The 16441-nt window shown below is 54.7% G+C and overlaps 10 protein-coding genes across 10 annotated transcripts; 5 read left to right on the top strand and 5 right to left on the bottom strand.

Moving 5' to 3' along the window:
* Positions 1-655: 655 nt before the first annotated feature.
* On the top strand, positions 656-2449 carry BAUCODRAFT_65568 (uncharacterized protein; the record flags this gene model as incomplete). The annotated part of the gene is made up of 2 exons (XM_007675562.1): positions 656-706; positions 755-2449. 2 exons carry the CDS (start codon positions 656-658, stop codon positions 2447-2449), a joined length of 1746 nt encoding a protein of 581 aa, XP_007673752.1.
* Positions 2450-2518: 69 nt separating this feature from the next.
* BAUCODRAFT_146205 (uncharacterized protein) lies at positions 2519-3274 on the bottom strand (the record flags this gene model as incomplete). The annotated part of the gene is made up of 1 exon (XM_007675993.1): positions 2519-3274. One exon carries the CDS (start codon positions 3272-3274, stop codon positions 2519-2521), a length of 756 nt encoding a protein of 251 aa, XP_007674183.1.
* A 437-nt stretch (positions 3275-3711) lies between these two features.
* On the top strand, positions 3712-5188 carry BAUCODRAFT_31576 (uncharacterized protein). Its single transcript, XM_007675414.1, has one exon. It carries the CDS (start codon positions 3762-3764, stop codon positions 5073-5075), a length of 1314 nt encoding a protein of 437 aa, XP_007673604.1. The 5' UTR covers positions 3712-3761; the 3' UTR covers positions 5076-5188.
* Positions 5189-5202: 14 nt separating this feature from the next.
* Positions 5203-6197, top strand: BAUCODRAFT_395737 (uncharacterized protein). Its single transcript, XM_007675992.1, has one exon. The coding sequence runs from the start codon at positions 5338-5340 to the stop codon at positions 5740-5742; it is 405 nt and encodes a 134-aa protein (XP_007674182.1). The 5' UTR covers positions 5203-5337; the 3' UTR covers positions 5743-6197.
* A 292-nt stretch (positions 6198-6489) lies between these two features.
* BAUCODRAFT_31574 (uncharacterized protein) lies at positions 6490-8150 on the bottom strand. The gene has a single exon (XM_007675413.1). The coding sequence runs from the start codon at positions 7709-7711 to the stop codon at positions 6875-6877; it is 837 nt and encodes a 278-aa protein (XP_007673603.1). The 5' UTR covers positions 7712-8150; the 3' UTR covers positions 6490-6874.
* A 965-nt stretch (positions 8151-9115) lies between these two features.
* On the top strand, positions 9116-10918 carry BAUCODRAFT_22495 (uncharacterized protein; the record flags this gene model as incomplete). The annotated part of the gene is made up of 1 exon (XM_007675266.1): positions 9116-10918. One exon carries the CDS (start codon positions 9116-9118, stop codon positions 10916-10918), a length of 1803 nt encoding a protein of 600 aa, XP_007673456.1.
* Positions 10919-11082: 164 nt separating this feature from the next.
* On the bottom strand, positions 11083-11325 carry BAUCODRAFT_64663 (uncharacterized protein; the record flags this gene model as incomplete). The annotated part of the gene is made up of 1 exon (XM_007675518.1): positions 11083-11325. The coding sequence occupies one exon, from the start codon at positions 11323-11325 to the stop codon at positions 11083-11085; it is 243 nt and encodes an 80-aa protein (XP_007673708.1).
* Positions 11326-11510: 185 nt separating this feature from the next.
* On the top strand, positions 11511-12119 carry BAUCODRAFT_146200 (uncharacterized protein; the record flags this gene model as incomplete). Its single annotated transcript, XM_007675991.1, has 1 exon — positions 11511-12119. One exon carries the CDS (start codon positions 11511-11513, stop codon positions 12117-12119), a length of 609 nt encoding a protein of 202 aa, XP_007674181.1.
* A 93-nt stretch (positions 12120-12212) lies between these two features.
* BAUCODRAFT_64998 (uncharacterized protein) lies at positions 12213-13118 on the bottom strand (the record flags this gene model as incomplete). The annotated part of the gene is made up of 1 exon (XM_007675537.1): positions 12213-13118. The coding sequence occupies one exon, from the start codon at positions 13116-13118 to the stop codon at positions 12213-12215; it is 906 nt and encodes a 301-aa protein (XP_007673727.1).
* Positions 13119-13566: 448 nt separating this feature from the next.
* BAUCODRAFT_146198 (uncharacterized protein) lies at positions 13567-15849 on the bottom strand (the record flags this gene model as incomplete). The annotated part of the gene is made up of 1 exon (XM_007675990.1): positions 13567-15849. One exon carries the CDS (start codon positions 15847-15849, stop codon positions 13567-13569), a length of 2283 nt encoding a protein of 760 aa, XP_007674180.1.
* Positions 15850-16441: the final 592 nt, after the last annotated feature.

Raw genomic sequence — 16441 nt, 5'->3', positions numbered from 1 at the left:
AACCGCATGCAATCGTACTTTGAGCGCGTGCTAAACAATCGGATGCTTACAGGTCGTATCGAGTGTGAGCGGAACGGTACTGGCGTACCCGCAGCAGGCTTTGACAGTATATGGAGCGGGCGCGAAAAAGATGGCGGGCAGTGTACGGATGTAAGGTTGCGACTGAAGCGAGAGGGGCGGTTGAGCGACACATCCTCGCTCACCGACGTGTGATAGAGCATTGATCTGAACAGATACCACGGATTCCCTATGGGGGGGGGACTTGGGGCGTTGATGGTGAATAGGCTGGCTGGTTGGCTGGCTGCCCACAGTACGTACGTTGTGGCTCTGAGTCTTAGTAGGAAATTGGCGTTCCATGTATGGCTCTCAAGAACCTGCTATACTGTTTCGATGGTATCGTAGATGTTCTGGAGAGTGATTAGCCTTGGTGTGGACAACAAAAGGTACTCGATACGCGGAATTGCACCGCGTTACAGCAGCTCACACTTCTTGGTGACACAAGTCATTTAAAAGCTATCATATCCTCCACTACTCACGTGCTCGATCTTCATCATGTCGTGCGGTACCCGCTCCTTTCGTACTATGGGGTAGCATGGAGCTAACTGAACAAATACCTGCTGTCCATTGAGGGTAATAGTGTGCGGCCTCGGTACCAATGGCTCAAGTATCAGAGAAGGTGCTGTCGTGGCTATACAGCGTGCTTCATGTGCGTCGACCTGCTACCTCGGCGCGGACATTTGCTGAATTCATGTAGGAATACAATGACCCTCAGCGCACCTACTCCGACGCTGCACGCATCCTCTCTGCCTACACCTCTATCAGTCCTCGCACTGAAGTCTATACATACGACAATGGCACCTCTGCTCTTCTACTCACACTCTCCGGCACCCTACCGGTCGACTTTCGAGGCACAACATATCGCTTTCCAATCAAACTCTGGATCCCACAAGCCTACCCCCAGGAAGCGCCCATAGCATACGTCAACCCGGGCATTGACATGCTGATCCGGCCAGGCCAGCATGTAGGTGTAGACGGAAGGGTATATCACCCGTACCTGCGAGACTGGGAACGCATGTGGGATCGCGCGAGCGTGGCGGAGTTCCTTGGGTTCTTGCAGCAGGTGTTTGCGAAGGAGCCGCCGGTGATCAGTAAAGCGCACCAGCAGCAGTACTATCAACGGCAAAGTGCGGTTCGACCAACGGGTCATGGTGCAAGCCCAGCGCCACCCAGGTTGCCTCCAAAACAGAGAGTAGGCGATGCTGATTTGACGGAGATGTCACCGATGAGCACGCCGGGTCCACCTGCACGGCCACCGAAGCCGGGAGAAGAACGTGTGGATTCGTACCCTCAGCGGACGTCTTCGCGGAATGTTGCGAGAGACGGTCCCCCTCTTCCACCTCTGCCTCACAACCAGAGAGAGGGTGAATCAGCTACATTAAGATCACATCAGAATCACAACGCTTCCGCTGGGCATATGTATCAATCGAGCTATCAGAATGGGCGACCGCCTGGTCCGCAAGTGCCACCACTACCTGCGCACTCCGAACGGCATCATGAGCACCTGAGATCACAGCACAACCGTAGCCCGGTCTCCCCAGTCTCTCCCGTCAACGGCTTCGCAAAGCCGGCAGATTACAGGTACTCACACCTCCCTCCCCCGCCGCCACCGCATTATGCTCAACAGCAGCCGCATTACCAACCTTCTGGACAACCTGCACCGCCACTAGATCAACGCTTATCGCAGCAGCAAGGCCAGTTCCACGCACAACAGCAGCGGTATTCGCAAGCTTACCAACATCCACCGAGCCAACCTAGGCCGTATCAAGCACAGCAGACACCAGCAAAGCAACCGCAGAAGGTACCGGCACCGGACCTGCTTTCCGATCCTTTTGACGTAGCACTACCTGGCCCTGGTGTTACCGGTCCGCCAGCACCAGCGCCGCCCATACCGCCGAACCCGGAGAAAGAACACTTGCTACATGCCATCTCCACCTCGCTAGTTCAACAGGCCCAAGCCAAAGTCAACCAGAATCTATCCGCTCTCGCACCATTGCAAGCTCAGCACGCCGCTCTCCGCTCAGCCTACCAAAACCTCCAGAACGAAATCCGGACCATGGAAGCGCTTTCCCAGACTCTCAACATCAACGAGCAGATACTGCGCCGGAACATCACAGACTGCGATCGCACAATCGCCACTGCCAAGACTAAGCCGCAGCCAAATATCGACGAAGTGCTGGTCGCTCCTACAGTCGTCGCGCAGCAGCTCTGGAACGCCTGCGCGGATGTGGCGGCCGCAAAGGAAGCGATGTACGTGCTGCAGAAAGCGGTTGATCAAGGACGGATCAGCGGGCAGGACTTTGTGCGGCAGATGAGAGCGCTGGGAAGGGAGGTGTTTGCTAGGATGGTGCTGGCGAGGAAGTGTGCCAGAGGTTTGGGCTTGGAAATGTGAAGGTTGTAGCTTGGCTTCAAAGCTTTCCTGGCCCCGGCGTCTCGAAAACGTCCATACCATGGCTATTGCCTACACGAAGCAAAAGCCGCCGTCCTGCGTCGCCCAGCACCCAACCTGAAAGTCCTTACTACTCACCCCATCAATCTTCTCCGCGCTCTCACTAAACGCCCAATAAACCTTCTCCCATGTTCTCTGCTCGCTCTCGCTCCGGTGAAAACGATATTGCTTCGCCAACCTCGCGAAGTTGATCCGCCAGGCCCGCAGATTGAAGTCCGCGGCTTCAAAGCTACACTGATATTCGATCCGTGCCGCCAACTTGGGAGGCACAGCCGGCTCCTGCATCTCCTTCACAAAAGCTTCCAGATTCGGTAGTTGCATCGCATTGGTCATTCGGATCCTGAAAGTAATCTTGCGCTCCAGGTCTGGAGCTGGAACAGGAATGTGTTGCAGGCTGTGGATCAAAGACCATATGTTGAAGTTTTCGTTGCAGATGATTATCTGTGTGGCATACGCTAGGGAGAGTGTGGTGAAGATTGAATTGAACTCCAGCTGGGTACGGTGGCAGACAAGGCTAATGGGTGCTGGCACGGTGACAATCTGGTGGGGTGAGAGAACGATGACTGTCTTAGAGGTGTAGGCCAGGTACGCGTAGATTTGGTTGCGGATCTCGCCGGGCAGCGCGAAGAAGGGAGAGTCCGCCTGGTGAGCCATGTTATGGTAGGGATTGTTTTCGAAAGGCGGATCCGTCCTTGGAGGCGACAAAGACGCCTTCGAGATTTCGATGGCAGCCGGCAGGGCCTTAGATATTGCCAGTGCCAAAGCCATAGTAACTGGGGGTTGGAAGGCTGACGAGAGAGAGTAGAGGAAATAAGATGGGACAACAGTAGGGCTGAGTGAGACTGTTCGTGAGAAGACGTCTGATACGGAATTACCATACCTCGCTCTATCTGACCACTCTTCGCTACATTGATGGATGGTGCAGCCGTGCGAGCATAAGTCTAGGCATGTTGCGTATGCCGGCGCCGTCGCCTGCATCACGGTTGGGCACTGCTCCGCAGCCCATCCGTAGCAGACCACAGCCATAGCCATAGCCGACCGGTCCACGACCCTCACGTAAGCTTACGGGGATGTGGTGGTCTTTGCGATTAGCCGACCGGGGCAATCCTACGTCCGAAAGAGGAAACCGCTCGTCCGTGCCCGTGTTTAGCGAGGCACTTAGTCAGAACTCTAGATGCGGTCTCCTTTACGACAAGCAGGTAGGTGCGCTTTCGCTTCGCGAGAAGATAGCTGCTAACTTGAAAAGGCTCGTCGAATGCGGACATCAAAGGTGTCGCGTGAGACGCAGCGTGTTACGTCCGCATTGACCTCAATCAAGCGTGCCGGCAGTGGTACAGGACATGCTCGTAAACGAGTTGAGGTGGGCGATGGACTTACTGGTGATGGAACGAACACTACTCGATCAAACGATTGGTCAATATCTGGCCTAAAGGACCGCTTGTCGGAAACGCAAGCATCGTCTACAGTCTTACCTTCAACTACACTCGGGAAGCGGAAACGGGAGGGCACTTCAACCTTAGCGACAGCGAACATTCAGACGGACGTCACCAATGCAACAGCACCCCGCAGGTCACCTCGCAAAGCAGCGCAATCCGCGGACCATTATGCTCACACCGACACAACTGGTAAAGCCCGTCGTCAGCCCGCTAAGCGCGTTAAAGGCCCCAAGGGCGAGATCGCCGTCGAACCGCCGCCAAACTGGGAGCGTGTCTACGATGTTACGGCAGCAATGCGGAAGCGAGTGCTCGCTCCAGTCGACACGATGGGTTGCGAATCCCTAGCAGAGGACCACAAGCCGCCCCGTGACCGACGTCTGCAAACGTTGGTGTCGCTCATGCTGAGTAGCCAAACAAAGGACACTGTTACCGCCGTCGCCATGCGGAACCTTCAGCAGAACCTACCCGGTGGCTTCTGCCTCGAAAGTCTCCTGAAAGTTGAGCCCGAGCAGCTTAACGAGCTCATCGGAAAGGTTGGCTTTCACAATAACAAGACCACCTTTATCAAGAAAGTGGCCGTCATTCTCCGGGACCAGTACGACGGGGACATCCCTGATACGATCGAGGGTCTGGTGTCACTTCCTGGTGTCGGACCGAAGATGGCTTATCTCTGCATGTCAGCAGCCTGGGGTCGGGATGAAGGCATTGGTGTTGACGTCCATGTTCATCGGATCACTAATCTGTGGGGCTGGCACAAGACCAGCACGCCAGAACAAACGAGGGCTGAGCTCGAGGCCTGGTTGCCGAGAGATAAATGGCACGATATCAATCATTTACTCGTTGGCTTCGGACAGACGATCTGTGTGCCTGTAGGACGGCGATGTGGAGAGTGCGACCTTGCCAAGGAGGGTTTATGCCCGAGTGCAGTGGCAAGCAACCCAGTCAAGCGAAAGGCGAGAACGAAGATCGAAGTCAACGTCGATGAAAGTGAGGCAAATGTCGTAAAAGTAGAGAAGGTCAAGGTGGAGCAAGATGAGATTGCCGTTAAGGTGGAGGCTGTCGTCGGAGATGGATCTACGCTGGAAGACGTGCGTACATTTACCGAGGATGCCGAGCGGCCAGGTACAAATTGAAGGCTTGATAGTGACTAGCTTGTCTTGACACCTTTCCTCAAAGACATCCGCATCCGTAGCTTTGTGATACAGTTCACGATGGAGTCGTATCCGGCTCGAGTTGCCGTTTTGACACCTTAGGCAACCAAATGTGCCTTCCGCTTTCGCCAAATTAACACTTCACGCCGCGGCTGTTGCTTTTAGGTGAGTACGACGGTCTGTAACAGTACCTGATGTAGTACCGCGAAAACGTCACCCGCCCGCTTAGTTGTGTCAGCCTAGCATGCCTTCATCGGAGTATTCGAACGCCATCGGTGGCGGTCTCAAGCTGAAAGGCGCGAAAGATGCGGGCGTGAAGAAGCCGAAGAAGAAGTCCTCGATCAAGCCAGTAGAGACGCAGAAGCCAAGCGATGCCGAAGAAACGGGCACTTCCCTACAGAAAGCGCTCGCGGAAGAGGAACAGCAGGGTCACGAAGATGGCGCGGTGAAGAAGGAGCGAGAAGCCGAGGTGAAACGGTATGGCAAAACGGAGGCCCAGCGTCGATACGAGGAGAGAAGGCGGAAGAGACTCGACGAGCGCTTGAAGCGAGAGGGTATCAAGACGCACAAAGAGCGGGTGGAGGAGCTCAACAAGTACCTCTCCGGCCTCAGCGAGCACCACGATATGCCGAGGATTGGGCCTGGTTAATGACACCCCACATACTATCCAAAGGTCTATCAACAAGCCCGTGCTCCACTAGTCAGTAGTGGAAGCGAAGCCGTATGTCCAAACACCAGGGACGGAAAGTTCAACTTGCTGCGCCGTCGTGAGCGGCATACGCGCGGTCGGCATCCTGCCGGCCGCGAAGCTGCTCAGAGTACGCCACGCGGATTCAAGCCTGCCATGGAGCGAAGTCATGGTTCGATGGAGAACAGACCCAAGTCTGTCGCTATCGCAACTGTAGAGGAGCGGAGAATACCTGACGCAACCCCTAGTCACACGATACAGCATTGGGAGACGGCCATTCTGAGCCCGAGGCGAAGATGAATGCTCAGCGCAAAAGCTTGATGCACTACGTGTGCCATGTCTGCGCTATGCTAAGCGTCTCATCAGATTACAATTAAAGCGTACGCCCATCCCAAATAACGCCTCAACAGATCAACCATCTATGCCTGTGTGAACCAGTGCTCGTAAGTAAACCTGCACTCACATCGCCATAATGCCTGCTTTCCGCGCGTCTGGCTGCCCTTCGTTCGATACTGCTGCCTTTGCTCTTCACTTCGGAAGCCTGGGATTCCGCGACTGTCTGCAGCGCTCACGGCAGGCCAGGAGGACCTGTTTCCACCAATGTACACTCCACCATATAGGCCTCCCGTTGACCAGTTGGCGGCACCGAGACTGACTCCTAGCCAGATCTGACACTGTATGTTCGGTCGACCAGCATGCCAATCTTGAGCCGCTGCATCTCCAAATCATCGTCAACCCCCGCGCCACGCATCATCATATCGTTGCTATGCGATGGGTTTCTGGTGGTGGTCTGGCGACCGCTGTTCCCACCATACGGCACATGATCATCATAGTCGTCTCCGATAAGCGTGTCAAGCGTGTCCGACGCCTTTGCACTGCGCGCTTTAGTTACGGAGAAGTCTGTTGCGCCAACTGGGACGGCGCGATGAAAGCGCTGATCAGCCCGGCCCATCTTCTCGTTGTTCGTTTGAGCGCTTGCCCACATGCCGGAGAGGGGCAGGAAAGTGGCGACAACGGTGGGGACCATGCTTCCAATTTGCGAGCCGCGGGAGGCGTAGAAGCTGACGATAACAAAGATCACTACAGGCCACTGTCAGCGATGTGATGATGGCTGTCTTATGATTAATGTGCACTTACAGGGTATCAGCATGGTTTGGCAGCCCATAATGAAGATGATCTGGATGGCGCCAAAGTTCTTGAGGTTCAGCGTGCGTCTCGTGTGGATGGCGACGCCGAGCTTAGCGACGAAGATCGACGAGAAGAATGCAATCGCCACCACTGTCAAGATGTCGCTAACCCGTTTGAGGTGGACGATGAGGTTAAATTGTGGTTCGGTCAGAGTGTTGATGCCGAAGATGGAGTACTTGATGTTGACGACAGCCAGTGCGAAGCGAACTGCAACTGCCGCCAAGCCGACGGCCGCAGAGCTGAGGAGGGCGCTGGTCCTGACTAGCGTGTGAATAGTGCAGCAGACAATGTGAACCTGCACGACAAGCGAGCTGAAGATGGCCACATCGATCGGGATATTGAGGACTTCCGTGGCCGCAGAAAGATCCATAGCGCGCGACAAGGCTGGCGACTCGGGATACCAGTGCAGCTCCCAGTTGTAGAAGTTGTAAAAGATCGTGGTCAGCTGGACGCAGGACAAGACGTTGCGGGCGAAGATGAGCAGCAATGACAGCGAATTGAGGATGAAGACGAGGCTGCGGCGCTTGTCGGGCTTGGTCATGATGAGCAGGATCAGCAGAAGCAACCCGGAGATGCCGACTTGCGTGCCGTAGATGATGCCCTGAGTAACCGAAACAGTGTTCAGTGCAAGTACATCGCCGAGAAGAGCCGGGAAAGGAGTGAGGCCATCTGGCTGCAGAAGTACGAAGGTCTGCGCATACGGATCGAAAGTGGCGTTATTCTGCCAGCCGTTTGAAGCCATTGCAAAGCGTCAGTGGGGAAGAGATTCTGCTGATGTTGGCTCGCGTGAGGTCACCGCGTAGGGAACGCTTGCTTGTGGCAACGGACCTGCTCAGTGGCGTCAGACAGTCTACCTCGCCCAGTGGGGTAGCGATGAGGTTGGTATTGGCAAGTTGAGCTCAGGCAAAGATGATATGGACAGTCAACGGATGAGCATTGTCGCAGGTGCAGTCTGACTGGTCCTCTTGTAGTCCTTCAGACAATTGATCGGAGCACAATACTTGGGTAGTATTGTGACGGGATATTGCTCCTGCGAAGCTTCAGTACCTAGAGGCGTGAAGGGGTGCACAATCCCAAGCAAACAATATGAATCCTCAGCAGCGATGAGCGTGATGCGAAAAGAGAGAAGGAAGTCACATGAAGGGTTCGCAAGCGACAGTGATATCATGCCAGTAAGCATGACGGAAAGGAAGGTGCAATGGAAGAAAGAAGTAGTGAACAACCGACACTGCATGGACCACAACCCCCATGTCTTTGATGTTCCCCTGCAACATATCGCACTGCGTTGGGCCAGCCAAGAGTGAGGTGTTCGCCGTCGCTATGGCAGTTTCACTTAGTATTGTTCTTAGCCGAAGCATGTGGAAAGCCGAGCTTCGACAGGGATGAGTTGGCAGGATCTGTCTCTGCAGTGCACACTTTCGGACAACACCATCGGGTATACCTAGCGCACGGAGTGCCATAGTCAGAGCATTGATGAGAGGGACAAAGATGCATTCACCGATGAATTCGCGAGAGGGAAGGGGCAGGTGCAGGTGCAGACCTGCCCGCCAAGCCCAGGTTTACGCGCGCCTGCTGTCTCACAAGCGCAGCTTCCCACTCAACCTCACTTCACGCTCAACGATGTGCCATTCAGCAAATTCATGTTGTCATGTGAGGCTAGCTTTAGACTTTCGATGTCCATGCCCGGCGCGGCAGACGAGGTGAAGGAGAAGATTGTTCTTCGTTGTATGGGTGCTGTCGGACGGATCTTCGAGCACTCTTTTCCAGTCGGTTTTGAAGACATCGTCACCCATTTCGTTCGGGTAGGCGCCGAAGTCGAGATTCACGGCGCTTTCACATCCGCGTCGCTCGCGCGTGACGTTTTAGCGCGCCTTTGTGAGTGATCCCGAATGACATCCACCAAGTCCTCGTTAACGGGCGATAAGTCTTTCAACCTCCCAACCAACTCCTGCTTCAGCCGTTCGTGGAAGGCTGTTCTGTCGAGTCGCCACCCTCTGGGTCCTTTGCGTCCTCTTTCAGCCACGGTGAGAGTCTGGTCATATCGCGCAGCTTCGAGCGGGAATTTTGCGGCATCTTCTTGAGACCTGGTGACACGGTCAGCTTCACGCAACCGCACTTCAGCTGCCTCGTTCAGCGTGCCGCTATCATGCCGCCTCCACTTCTCCAGATTAAGGCCGGTAGCGGCTCTTATGATGCTGATGTCGAGTCAAGAGATCCAACTATGCAGCCAAAGTCTACAGTCCAAGGCGGTCAGGCTGCGCGCTCCTTGTTTAGTCCGCACGACGAGCTTGAAGCACATGATGAGCCTGAGGACCAGGACGCGCCCGAAGACTCTGGCACGGACGAAGAAGATGATGCGACCAATAACTCATCTACCATTTCCACAGGTGGGAACCCCGGCAAGTATGGTACCCCAGGTACCACCACCACGACTTTGGACGTGAGTACTCGCACGATCTGGGAGACGCCTGGAGTTAAGGACAGCTTTCCGGGAGTTGAGCGGAATGGCCATCCTACCACGTCCGAACATTCGGAAGGCGCCACACCAACGAGTAATGACGGCGCGGCAAAACACTTACACAATAGCCCATCCGTCGCCAAACATAACCGCGGCTCGCAACAGAACAACACTCAGACTGGGGCGGGTACTCTTGCAAGGAACGTGGACGTTATTTCAGCTTCGCCTTCTGCAGCCGATGACAAGTCGTCGCAACCGAACAGTCCAGCCTGCCACTCTCCCGCCGGGGAGACGACGACTGGCGGCGAATCTGGAGCCGAGGACGCCGCTTTGCTGACCACAGAAGAGAGAGCGGACTTTACCCATGTTGTCGAAGATAGCCAGAACATTGTCGTGGCGAGCAAGTCCGCTATTTCCCACGAGGCAGATATGCATCTAGAGCATACAACAATGACTTCCGAATCTCCTACTGAGCACGGTACGGCTCATGAGGCAGCAAAACGCTCTGTGCAGCAGAAAAACCTCAAGCGTGCGCGTAAAGCAGCAGACAAGCTTGACACCGCCCGCTCAGGCAAGCGTCAGCGAACGCGAAGGGCAGCCCCCGCGCTTGGAGAACCTGACAGTGACGCAGCGTCAGTTGACAAAGGTCCACGCAGGTCAGGCAGAGCCGCACCGAAGCGCCGGAAACCGAGTAAGACCACGGCCACTGCAGACGTATGTGATGAGCTAGACACCGCGACAGCGAAGAGAGGTAACAAGCGTACGGGTAAATCGGCACCACCTGCTCAAATCACTGCTCCACCGGATTCACCGGGTGCTACACCCACTTCATCTGCGACGCCGACAGCTCAAGGGAAGTTGGCAAGAGTCCTTCTCAGCCAGACAGCAGTCAAGAACGACAGCAAAGCCATCAAGTGGCTGAAGTCAATGCTTACCGTGACCGAGGAGGTTCCGACAAGACGCTCCAACTTTGCTTGTGTAGTAGGCAGATCATTGCCAACTACGGCGAAGGTCTTGCGTACAATTGCGCTCGGCAAACCCGTCATTACCGAGAACTGGGTAAGCCAATCTCAGATTGCCAAGGAGCTCCTGGACCCCACTGACTATCTTCATCCTGGCGTGAGGGACACAGCAGGTGATGATAGAAGCTTGCTGTTCCAGGGCAAGACACTTTTCTTCACAAATGCGTTGCATGCCGAGTACGGCGAGGGCTGGTCCAACATCAAGGCTCTGGCGAACGAGTGTGGTGCCTCGCGTGTTGAGAAAGGTACCGCCGGCAAAGCAAGCGAGGTCACGCCACGCAGCGAGGTCATTATCTTCGGTCGAAAGGAGAACGACGAGTCTGTCCTGCGGCTGACGATGGATGGACGAACAGTCTACCAAAAGGACTTGCTGACGCAAAGCGTTCTTCGCAATGCGCTAGATCTTGAGAGCGATGAGTTCATGCTAACTGGTCATGGCGGAAAGGCAGATGGTAAGCGGAAGAAGTGACCATGCAAAGACCTGATTCGGAGGACGTGCGCATTCGAATGCGGAGCGTGGGGTGTCGCTGGCATAGTCAAAGGTCGCATTGCTTAGCATGGCGTTGGCGGTTGCTCATCTGGCGTTCAGTGATTGCCACCAGATGGGGTACAAGCGCAACGTTTCCGTAACGATTACCCAGCTATGTTCGTGACGCCGGGCTGTTCATAGATCTCCAACTGCCTCCTGCCCTTACGCAGCATGAACTCGATCGTGCCAAAGTCCTTCTTGTCCATCTTGACGTGCTTCTCAAACTCACGACGAGCGAATGCCGCAAAGTTCGGCCGCGTGCCTGCAGGTTTGGTGCGAGTGGCACGGAGGCAGCTGCGGTACAGGCTCAAGACGTCTTTCTGGAGGCCTGAGAGCTTGTTGGGCATACCGATGGGTTCGACGATAGGATGGCCGGTTTGCAAGCAAGAACGAATTGATGGTCGCTACGCAAGTCAAGGCACGAATGAAGCGGAAAATTCCGCCTCCTTGTCTGCATGCGCCTCGCGTCTTAACATGGGTTTCATCTCGGTTCACCAATACCATTGTTCCCTGTATCGCTACAGCTGCTATTATGGATGGTCAATTATTGCGGTGCTACCTGCTCGAGCTCCCAATCGAACTTCGTGAACAGATCTACGAGACTGTATTCGCTTTGGACGGTCAGCGCACGTCAGATCGCCTCGATCCACTAAGCCTGGCGCGAGAGCCAAACATTACTCGTGTTAGCGAAGCTGTTCGCAGCGAAACTCTGCCAGTCTACTATGGCATGCGGGTGCTTGACGTGTACACGCTCGTCAAGTGCGATTCCAATAGCATCGTATGGCTGACTACGCGGAAATGGTATCACAATATCCCCAATCGCATACGCTTGGTTCGAACGCTGGTGCTTCGCTTTGCCTTCGTAGAACGATACTTCGGCGAACCGGTCGAGGTTCAGTTCATGATCCGCCTGAACAAGGGTGAGAACAGCTTTACAATGAAGCATTCGTTCGCCCACGGATGGTGGTCAGATGCTCATCGTAAAGGTGATCCCGCAGACTGCGAGGAGGTTGTCCAAGCTATCAGGGGCCATATCATGAGTACGCTCACTGCTGCCATCGGAGATCATGGAGTCGGCAACCTCACTTGCGAAGACATTGACTGTATGGCCGCTGTTGACCCGAAGAAGCTTCCTATCTGAGTCGTATGTGGCAGGTCCTCGTCATGCGGCTGATCAAGTGGGCGTAATAACGTATCCACACTCCTGCATTCGGCTCCAATGGCCATGAGCAGGCTACACACTCTGATCTTTGCCATCAAACAACAGCTCCGCGTTATCTACCAGAACCTGCTGCAATGGCACGCCCTCCGCTTCTATACAGTCGCAGATAGCCTCGAGATAAGGCGCCACATCAAGGCCATCGAACCTCGTATGTGGCCAATCAGTGGCGAAGACACATCTATCTGGTCTCAGTTTGAGGACCTCGCGCATTAGGCTGCTGACAAGCGGATGCCGCGGGTCTTGACTTATGCGATACGTGCCTGAGAGCTTGACCCAAGTCTGGCCTTGCTTGAGCAGCCTCGCAACGGAGTGGGATCCCGGCATAGCTTCAGCGTCCCGTGCAGCATCAAGGGATGTCGCAGACGGGTGCCCAAGGTGAGCAATGCAGACTTTGACTTCTCCGAGCTCTGCCATGGCAGCCTCAAGAAGCGGGATGTCTTCAATAGCGATATACAAGTCGAGTACCCAGCCGAGTGGGCGGACGACATCCGCATACTTCTGCAGTTCGGCAATGAGCGACGTTTGCTCAAGTTTTGCGCCGACTGACTTGAAGTTCAGCCGCACGCCTCGTACGCCAAGATCGTGCCATTCCCGCAGCTGGGCGGCTGAGGTCGTCTCGGGATCGAACTGAACCACCGCTCGACCGTGAGTAAGCCCAAGAGTACGGAGACCGTCGAGAGTGCAGCCATTGTCGTTGCCATAGATGCTGGGCTGGACAATGATCATCCGTTCGATACCGAGCTGGCTCAGAAACGCTTTCGCTTGATCGAGCGTATGTGGCTGCGCTTGATATTGAGCATTCTTGGCCAAGCGAAATGTTCGAGGATCCACGACGTGCATATGAGTGTCCCATGTCCTTTTCGGGATGCGAGCAGCCAGTTGAGCAACACGAGAGGAGGTTGAGTGCTCGCATGCCATGAATCGCAGCGTGTGGCTGCACGAGCGAGATGCTCCCGCTATGGCTCTTGACAGTACTGTGGATGCTCGGGGAGTGGTGCTCATGTTGTCACCTTCGTCAATTCCGAAACGACGATCCTGACGTTGCAATATCGGTAGAGCTGAGCTGTGGAAAGTTCATGCTGCATTACGGGCGGATCAGGAAAGGCTCCAGCACAGATGCACTACGCGACACGTTCGTTTTGACGACGCACTGAGTTCATAGACCACGGAAAAAGCAGATGCGCCGGTCACGAATGCAAGTTCTTTTGGATTAGAGTGTCAATTGAAGCTTACCGGGGTAGCAAGCCTGCTTACTAATGGACACTTTCTAGCAAAGACAAAAGGTATGGTGAATTTCCGCAGTGGCATCGATTCTACCAAGCCACCAATTAGACTTTGAAACGCCCGGTAGACGACTATACGAAGCTCAATAGCTTCGCCCGTTGATAGCTGTCATTGATGGAGCGGATCTCAACCTGCTGAATATCATTCCACCCACGGCCGCAGCGCTTGACTCCGTAGTGTCTTTTTCGGAATGTTCAGGACATTTATTGGGAACAAGCTGGCCCTGTGATTCAAGGAAGAACTCAGACACCTCGAACTCATGGTGCGGACCAAGCTCAACGCAAATACGAGAGTTTGTGGACGATGCGAGCTGTGGCCAGCAGCTATTGCACCAATGATGGCCTAGAAACTTGTCCGACTCCTGAGCCTCGGACAGGCGTATGATACTCCGGCAAAGGTTGTTGGAGCAGCACACAGTCGGGTCCATGACCGGCCACTGCTCCCGGAAGTCCATCTTCCCGGAGATGAGCATCTCGGCATTGCTCTGAAGAGACAATTTGCGGCAAACATCATTGCATTTGTGCGTTGCGAAGAAGAACTTGAAGCCCTCCTCGTTGAGATTGGTATCATTGAGCTTAAATCTTTCGGGATCCTTTGTCTGAATGGCAGGGTCGGTCAGCAGATGGCCTGATCCTTGAAGATCGGTGACGAGGAAATGTCCCCATGAGCGTTCGAAAGTGAAATGCGAAAAGGCTTGTGCCATCTGGTTAAAAGGATCATCCCCCAACTCTTCGTTGACATAAGCGGAGTTGGTGTTGTACTTCACGTAGTCCCCCTCGATGAAGGGCTCGAGCGACAGGTACGCTGCATTTCTACTCCCAGCTGTGTTCGGCGCATGCTGTAAGCAGGAAGTGACAATAAAGTCCAGAGGAGGGTCCACCTTCAGGAGACCGTTGAACTCTAGTGCGAATGCTTTGCACAATGCTTGGATCCGCATGTCTTCTGCCGCTTCGGCCAGACCTTTCCCATGCTTCTTGAATGACTTCATCACGTACCGGCCGCTGGAGGCAGCCGTACCAGCGTAGGCAGCTACCCGAACCGAGCCTTCAGCGAAAGGTTTAGAGCGAGCGTACAGAGTCAACCTCGTAACATTGAGCTTGATGTTCTTGTCGTCCGCCATCATGTCGCTCAAGGTATTGGCGTTGTGAACAACAATGGCTGGACAGAATCCGTCCACCTGAAGACGAAGGTCGAGCCATCCTGGAGTGGTCCATTGCGGCGGGAGGTTCTCGAGTGTCACACTTCCCTCACTGCTGTCATTACGCCGGCCAACATGGTCGTCCTCTTCATGGATGGCGGCGAGGTCCTCGATGGTGGATGGATTGACCGATCTGATGGCCCTCGACACCGCCATTGAAAGTCGGCCCGCCGTTCGGGAGGCTGAGCTGGTTACAGTCTTCACTACCAGATGCCGAAGCTGACTGTATGTTATACCAAGTTGTAGCTCCTCAAACTGCGGCGCGGTTGCAGCGCCAGAGCTGCGCTGACTGTTAGTCATGGATTCAAAGCTTGCGTCAAGTATACCATGATATTTGTTGTTCGCATGCAGCTTCGCGTTGCCCCGCCCATAGCTGCGGGCGAACACGAGGCCCATGCGGTCCGTATGTGTAGTGATACGGAGTAAGGCGTAGTTGATGTTCAAACGTATGAGCTTTCGCAGCAGCGGCCCGTGCGTCAAGCCACAAGGCTCGCTCTCAGTATGATAGTACCGATCGTCCGATTCCTGGCCGTCATGTAACGTGCGCCCATGCGGCGGTGAATCTCCGATGTGAACAATGCAGCGTGTCTGGTGTTTCCACGATGCATTTACTGCTTGCTGAAGACCGCCGAGGACATCTTCCGGCCAGTCCCTACCCCAATCCAGGCACAGACAGTCTAAAAATTCGCGTACCTGATCCGCAGAGGAAGTGAAGTCCAGAAATTCAATGTTCGGCGTCACTCCGTAGTCCTTGTAGCTGACGACCGCAACGCGTACCTCCGCCTCGTCAAGAAAGGCTTTCTTTACATCGGCAACGATGGCCTTGACTTGCTCCTTCGCAGCTTCGATATACGGACCCATGGAGTTAGTGGCATCCACGAGGAACAGCAGATCGGTGGAGCATGCCGCTCTGAATAACCCTTTCGTATCCTTTGGCGGTAAGCGCGCGTTGGCCCGATCTATTTCTTGTTGTAGCTGGTGTTTGCGAGATTTTTCCGAGTTCTCTTTGGTACGAGAAGAGGCCTCCGGCGCAAAATACACGGCGGATCGCTTGCTGCGGTAACTCGGTGGCGGAGATCTGCTCGAACCCACTGAAGCCATCAGGGACGGAAGTGGAGTACCATCGAGGGTGCGTGTTAGAGAGGTGCGCAACATGGCGTCTGCCATTGCTCGCATTTCATCTCGCGATGTTTTGGCCCGAGAAATGGCGGCCGGGGACTTGTGAATAGGTTTCGCAGCCATCATGGAATGGGACCTAAATTGCACTGTAAAACGGGAGGCGTTCGAAGCCTCACAAGATGCCGATGCAGATGCAGATATAGAGTCCCCTACACGAGTTTGCGGAAAAAGGACGGGAAAGCGAAAGCACTACCAACAACCGCAGTGACAAGTGATATGAGCGCATGCGTGAAGCTGCAGAAAGGCTGCGAGCTATGACATGTCATGTAGCTGCTGCAGGCAGTGGAAGGGTCACTACCATCATCGAAAAGAGGCCGCCCTACCGTAGCCCCATGCTCATAGCATGCATGGGCCTCCAAGAGGCGCCTGAGGTGCTTTCTACACATAGCCCTGTCCGAGGCTAGGTCGTGTTCTCGTTTCGGTCTGGCTTCGACGTCGTCTGTGGCGAAATGAATGACCTTCCAGCTTCATTACGCATTGACTCAATCAGCGATCAAGAGCTCTGCAGGTAGTTCTAGAGTATCGGTGCTGCCAAGAGGCAGGCTCGGAGCAAAGCACAGAGTATTGTCTGTCGGTGAAG

This window comes from Baudoinia panamericana (assembly GCF_000338955.1).
Source record: "Baudoinia panamericana UAMH 10762 unplaced genomic scaffold BAUCOscaffold_3, whole genome shotgun sequence".
NCBI classification, from domain to species: Eukaryota; Fungi; Ascomycota; class Dothideomycetes; order Mycosphaerellales; family Teratosphaeriaceae; genus Baudoinia; species Baudoinia panamericana.
This window is presented reverse-complemented; position numbering and strand designations above follow the sequence as displayed.